The 6,225-nt window shown below is 34.1% G+C and overlaps 1 protein-coding gene across 6 annotated transcripts in view; it reads right to left on the bottom strand.

Annotated features, from left to right (window-relative positions):
- Positions 1 to 1,598: 1,598 nt before the first annotated feature.
- Positions 1,599 to 6,225, bottom strand: part of LRRC7 (leucine rich repeat containing 7) — a 565,757-nt gene continuing 561,130 nt past the window's right edge. For 5 of the 6 annotated variants that reach the window (XM_039474488.2, XM_074381000.1, XM_074381001.1 and 2 more), the window contains one exon: positions 1,599 to 4,603. In XM_039474488.2, coding sequence (XP_039330422.1) covers positions 4,496 to 4,603 — 108 coding nt within the window. In that variant the 3' untranslated portion in view covers positions 1,599 to 4,495. The remainder of the gene's footprint in view (positions 4,604 to 6,225) is intronic. The other variant, XM_074381003.1, reaches the window with a different exon arrangement.

The following is a 6,225-nucleotide window of genomic DNA, read 5'->3' as shown; positions in this document are numbered from 1 at the left end:
TCTGTGAAAGGAACTACAGCAGAACTTCAACCCTGCTTTTGTTTATACCAGATAAAGAACCCATCTTCTTAACGTATTGGATTTCATTATTTGCATAACTTTTTACTGACCCAGTTTGCCAAAAAACTTGCTGTTTGGTCAGCCTATCAGGAATCAGTCAAATGTGTTCTCTGATCGCATTTATCAAAGACTTTGAGTGGCAGTCCTACACCATTATGGCTTTTGACCTGGTTATGTTGTATTCTAGTCTCTTGATAAGAATATATTCCTCAGACATATTTGATCTATGCGCCAATGAAGGGTAGAAATTCGTTAAGGACAGCATTAAGAGACGAGGGAAAGAAAAAGTGCTGAGCACACTGTTTTCCAAAGCTTTACACGGGAAAGCTTAAATATTAATAGACATTAAATATATATTAAATAGATTTTATGATTAAAAATAAAATGCTTTTTTTTATCTAACCATTTTGACAAAGTCAGATACTTTTCACTTAATATTTGAATATATAAATCTAATTTCCTCCATGTTTTCTCCCCTCTGAATTTTCTCTCTCTTTAGCTCACCAGTTGAAAGATATGTCAGTCCTATTTTTAAATAAGCAATTACATTAGTGATATGTGTGCAATCATCTTTAAGATTAAAAGAAAATTAACACTGGCTTGTCAGTCTCTCCTTAAAGCTGTTTTCCATCTCAAAGGTTGTGATCCAAGGGAAGGTCCAGAAACAATTGAGATTGCTTTACATCTATGTATTAGGTTGGTACAAAAGTAATTGTGGTTTTTGCCCCTACCTTTAATGGTAAAAATTGCAATTACTTTTGCAGCAACCTAATACAATTCTAAGTAATGGAGACACATATCTTTTATAGGCTTCAATAAGCCACAGATCAGCATAATGTAAATATTTGTATTTCATAGTGAGTTTGAATATTCCTTGTCAAAATGCACTTGTACTTTGAAGTTATTATGTGTGTTTAGGTTACTGTGTTGTCAGAAGGCTGGAGTTATCATAGCAGAGTTTTTATGACAAAACATTATAAGCCTTGTAAATAGTTAAAAAGATTGTCCACTAATGTCTATTTGTCTTGCAAAATTTACAGCAGTTCTACTAGTAATTTTCATCACTTGTTCTTTCCACCTCTAATCATTCTCAGTCTCCTCCATTAGATCATTTTTTTTTTTTTTTTGAGATGGAGTTTCGCTCTTGTTACCCAGGCTGGAGTGCAATGGCACATTCTCGGCTCACCACAACCTCTGCCTCCTGGGTTCAAGCAATTCTCCTGTCTCAGCCTCCCAAGTGGCTGGGATTACAGGCATGTGCCACCACGTCTGGCTAATTTTTTGCATTTTTAGTAGAGACGGGGTTTCTCCATGTTGACCAGGATGGTCTCGATCTCTTGACCTCGTGATCCACCCGCCTCGGCCTCCCAAAGTGCTGGGATTACAGGCATGAGCCACCGCGCCCGGCCCCATTAGATCTTACTGACTTATCACATATAAACAGTTGCCTTGGCAGAAAGAGTCCAATAAAAATTGAAGACCAAGAGGTAGAGGCTATTGGAGACATCATGAATTCCAGTCCTTTTGTTTTTACTGACTTTTCTTTTTTTTTTTTTTTTAAAGGCCCTTGACTTTTTTTTTTTTTTATTGTTAAAATGAACCAGTTTTTAATTTCAGGCAGTAAAACCAGTTACTGCAAAAAGTCAATAATCAAAAATCAATGTATAATTAGTTTTCATCACCTATAGAATCTGTTAGGTTTATCCCCCTCAGGTACTTAGTAATTCTAGTCTGTAAACCTAAAAAATATTGCCTCTTTTCTACTTAAAAAAAAAAAATCTTTTTTTTTTTTTTTTGGGACAGAGTTTCACTCTGTTGCCCAGGCTGGAGTGCAGTTGCATGATCTCAGCTCATTGCAACCTTCGCCTCCTGAGTCAAGCGATTGATTCTCACTCCTCAGCCTCCCGAATAGCTGGGATTACAGGTGCCCGCCACCATGCCCAGCTAATTTTTGTACTTTTAGTAGAGACAGTGTTTCACCATGTTGGCCAGGCTGCTCTTAAACTGACCTCAAGTGATCCACCTGCCTTGGCTTCCCAAAATGCAGGGATTACAAGTGTGAGCCACCGCACCTGGCCTGCCTCTTTTCATTATTACCTGCCTGCTCTCAGTATGCAACAAGGTAGTACAACTGACAGTGAGGTGCTTTGGCATATCAGATAACTTTTCCAGTTGGTCAGGGATCCCTTCTCTCTTTTCCTCATTTCTGAACTGCAGCACAGGAAGTACTAAAGCAGTGGCTCAGGACAATGTTGTCACATCAGGAGTGGCAGAGGTGTTTATGAGGATCATGATCCTCTCAGTTGTTTACCTCAGAAGGATCTCCTGAAGCCCTGGGTTTGATGCAGAAACCTGACATAAGAAAAAGACTGGGGCAGGTATATATCTGGCTCTTCTCCCTCTCCTCCCATAAAAGATTAAGAAAAACTGATGGGATGATTTCAGATGTTTCCTTGCCACCAAACTACAGCCATGAGTTTGTTTTTTCTTTAAGTAATCTTATGAGGCTAGTAAAGGCCTCTATCTTGATTAATGATGATCATCCTATGACATCTGGACATGGTGGCTTGACATGAGTTTTCAACAAAGAAAATTAGGCTCTGAAAGACATTTCTCACCTGAAACTCTCAATGTATTAAAATGCGTTTAAAAGTTACTTCTGGGAAACATATTAAATAGGCCAATCATTTAATCATTAGCTAATTATCGAACCCTATAAAATCATGGTATAATGTCACCCTGACATAAAGCAACATCAAAATTAGTGCATCATCTATAAAGTGAAGTATTATTTGCCTTCAAGTGACAAATTCTATTGCCAAAAAATACCACTGTACTTCTAATAAGTGACACTCATTTTAATAGACCCTACAAAAATACAGTATTTTCAATGTCCCCATAAAACAATTAACTTACAAATATTATTCTCAGAGCTTTGGTGACATCGATAAGTGATACTACTGTGAAAATTCTCATACAATACCTGAAACACTAGCAGGTAAAGTAATTCATTATATAACAAAAGAATCATGTGAAATGATAAAAGAGAATGCATGCAAACAACTCTGGGAATTATCGCAGAATTTCAAATTGATATTGTAATCAAACTCATGACTAATATGAAAGATAAATATTTTGAAGGATTATAAAATAAATTTTGATCATTTATACAGGAAAATAGTTTCAATGGAAAAGTAAATAATTCTATGTTAACCATTCTTGTCTTTCTCTCCAGTGAGAAAGCATTCAGGATTTTACATACCTTGAAACAGTTTTTGGAAAAGAAAGTATTTTATCTATTTCTGCTCAGAAGAACAGCCATTTAAATTAATAATACAGGTAAACCACAGCTCTGAGAAATTATATTTGAAGTTTCATATTTAAATACCAAGGATTTAAAATCACCCACCATTACTTTCTAACAGCAGTCTTTCTTAATGATAAATTTTATCAATTTCTGAAACTCATTTTAAATAATTTAAAAGTAGCAAATTAGATTAAGCAACACACAAATAAATTCCACATTTACAAGTAAAGAAATCACAGGGGCTACAGTTTATAATCAACATAAACTTGAAAGAAATAAAGCAATACCTTTCCTGCCACCCATCATCCACTGCTTAAATTTGTGGTGAAAAAGACTTAACTACAATGACCTTTAGTCTGTTTCTAAATGCTGCATGGATTGTAATTAGCTAAAGGCATTGAACAAATTAGTTCATCCTATTTTTATTCGGGTCCCAGAGATAAATGGCTAATTTATGAAATATTTCACTCTGTGTTATGAGAATTTAGCAAATGAATATGGAACCAAATATAAACACTTTATACCATATGTACAGTTACTTTCATAAGGCATTATCATGTAATTTTTATTGAAAAAGATTCAATATAGTAAAGTCTTATTTTAAGATATATTTTTTCTCTATCTGAGATGTTTAGTTTATGAAAATATTGTTTTTCTCTATATTCTTTTTGTATATATGCCAACATATACCTTGTGCTAGAAATATTTCATGGGAATTACAATTCTTTATATTTGTATCTTCTATATAAAGGCATATACAACTTTGAGGCAGTGTTTCTGATGGAGAGCAGAATTCATAAAGAGCTTGTGTGTGCTTCCGTGCTCCGAAATTATATGAAATCCACTTTGAGAAGAAACTTATTTGATTAAAAACAAAAACAGAAACAGAAACAAAACTGCACCAATGCACAGCCAGAGGCTGACAATTAAAACTAATACATAACCACATGAACATCATATTTATAGAGTTAACATTGTTAAGGATGACCAGTGCTAACATATAGTATTATACATTTGGCACTAATGTTTGCCATTGGTCCAGCAATTGGCAAAATTTGTTTCTATGTATAAATTTATTTTTGAACATTAGGTCTGGCTAGACGTATCTTCACTATTTATAAAAAATATTTAGACAGTAAGCTCACGTTGAATAACTAGGTCTACTGTGTTCTGGAAACTCTTCAGTAGTAATACAGCTTTTTCATGTTCCATATGTACAAAACTGTGTCCATTTGCCTGTAAATACACAAATAAAACAGGTCAATCAATGCAAACTATTATCACTGTATCGTTGTTTCTATTCATGAAATTCATGGAAGCACTGAGCAACAAAAAGTTATCAGTTTTTATAATTCACAATGGAATCGCAATTATGGAAGTAACTAATTTCATCCAGATTCAACCCAATTTATTGATTCAACAAATACTTATGAAGTACCCAGTATGTCTTTGCCACTGTGCTAATCATAAAGGTACCCTGGTAAATAACAGATAGATGTACTGGTAATGTAGTTCAGTTCCATTGTCGTTGTTCCGATTTGTTTTTGCAGGGGCTGATTGTAGTGATTTGGAAATGGGCATATGGCCCTTAACCTTACAATTATCTGAACACTAATATAAACTCATCAGCATGACCAAATATTTCAATCATGCCAAACGTGACTGGACACTTATTGTAAATTTAAATCTTATTTTGACTCACTAGGAAGTTCTTGGTTTATACATTTTTATATTAAAGAAATATTTTTCATTTCCCTTATTGCTAAATGCAAGTATACTTATTATCTATACCAGTGGTTCTCAATGCAATCCAGTATACCTAAGGGATGTGTTCCTGGGGATAAAACACACTGACATTAGTAACAGAGGACATGCCTGCTGTCTTCTGGTTAAGAATAATAGATATAAGCAACTGATACTCAGTTTAAACATAGCCTAAGGTTATAATTTCAGAGTTCCATCTGTCTATTATGGGATATCTATGTCACAAAATGTACATTGTTCTCTGTAGTGAGTGTCATGGGTACTTGAGTTTCTCTACATTAAGTTGTAGATTGTCTTGATTGGAATGATTGTTATTATTAATACAGAAAGAAATGTATCCCATAAGCCTTCACTGCCATAAAGGCAAAATAAAATACAACCTTGAAACTTGATAGAAATAAATCTTGGCAACTGAATGACTGACAGTTATGTAACTGTTTTCCTTGCTGTTTGAGACTCAGTTGATTCAGAAAAGAGTCAGTCAAGTTGACAGTTTGGCTGAGTACAGGCAATAGAGCCAGTTCACTGGTTGACTTTTTCAATTTTCAAGGGACTGGTACTTATTTTGAGCACACATTGCCTTTGTTTTTTTACTATTTGTATGCTTTCTTAAAATATGATTAATATTTAAAATAACCAATCATTTAATTCTTTAACTCTTTCACTGACTTTAGCTTTTTCAAATTTAAAGCAGCATATCTCTAGAAATACCATACAACCTTTAAAACTTAGATGAAAGTTATCTGATACAGTATATCTTATCACTAGTTCACTAAAATTAATTGACTAATGATGTGGTAAAGAAGATTCCAAAATATTGCATCTGTAAACCACAGTAAATCTGCCAGTAAAAAAAAACACTAGGTGACGGAATACAAATTCTTGGAAATTCATGTAATTAAAAGTATAAATTTGCTTTAAATTAAAGAAACCTTAAATGCATTCCTTAGCAACATTTAACAAATGAAAATGCCTATAGAAGTTGGCATTGGCTATTTCAGTGTCAGAAAACAGTAGTCGTGTAGAACTTTGGGTGTGTTACACAGCTCAAATTTCTTGCTCTGTGTTATACTAAAAATCAGACAATGAAGTTA

Source organism: Saimiri boliviensis, chromosome 11, assembly GCF_048565385.1.
Source record: "Saimiri boliviensis isolate mSaiBol1 chromosome 11, mSaiBol1.pri, whole genome shotgun sequence".
NCBI classification, from domain to species: domain Eukaryota; kingdom Metazoa; phylum Chordata; class Mammalia; order Primates; family Cebidae; genus Saimiri; species Saimiri boliviensis.
Note: the sequence above shows the minus strand (reverse complement) of the source record. Positions and strands in the feature narration are given on the sequence as shown.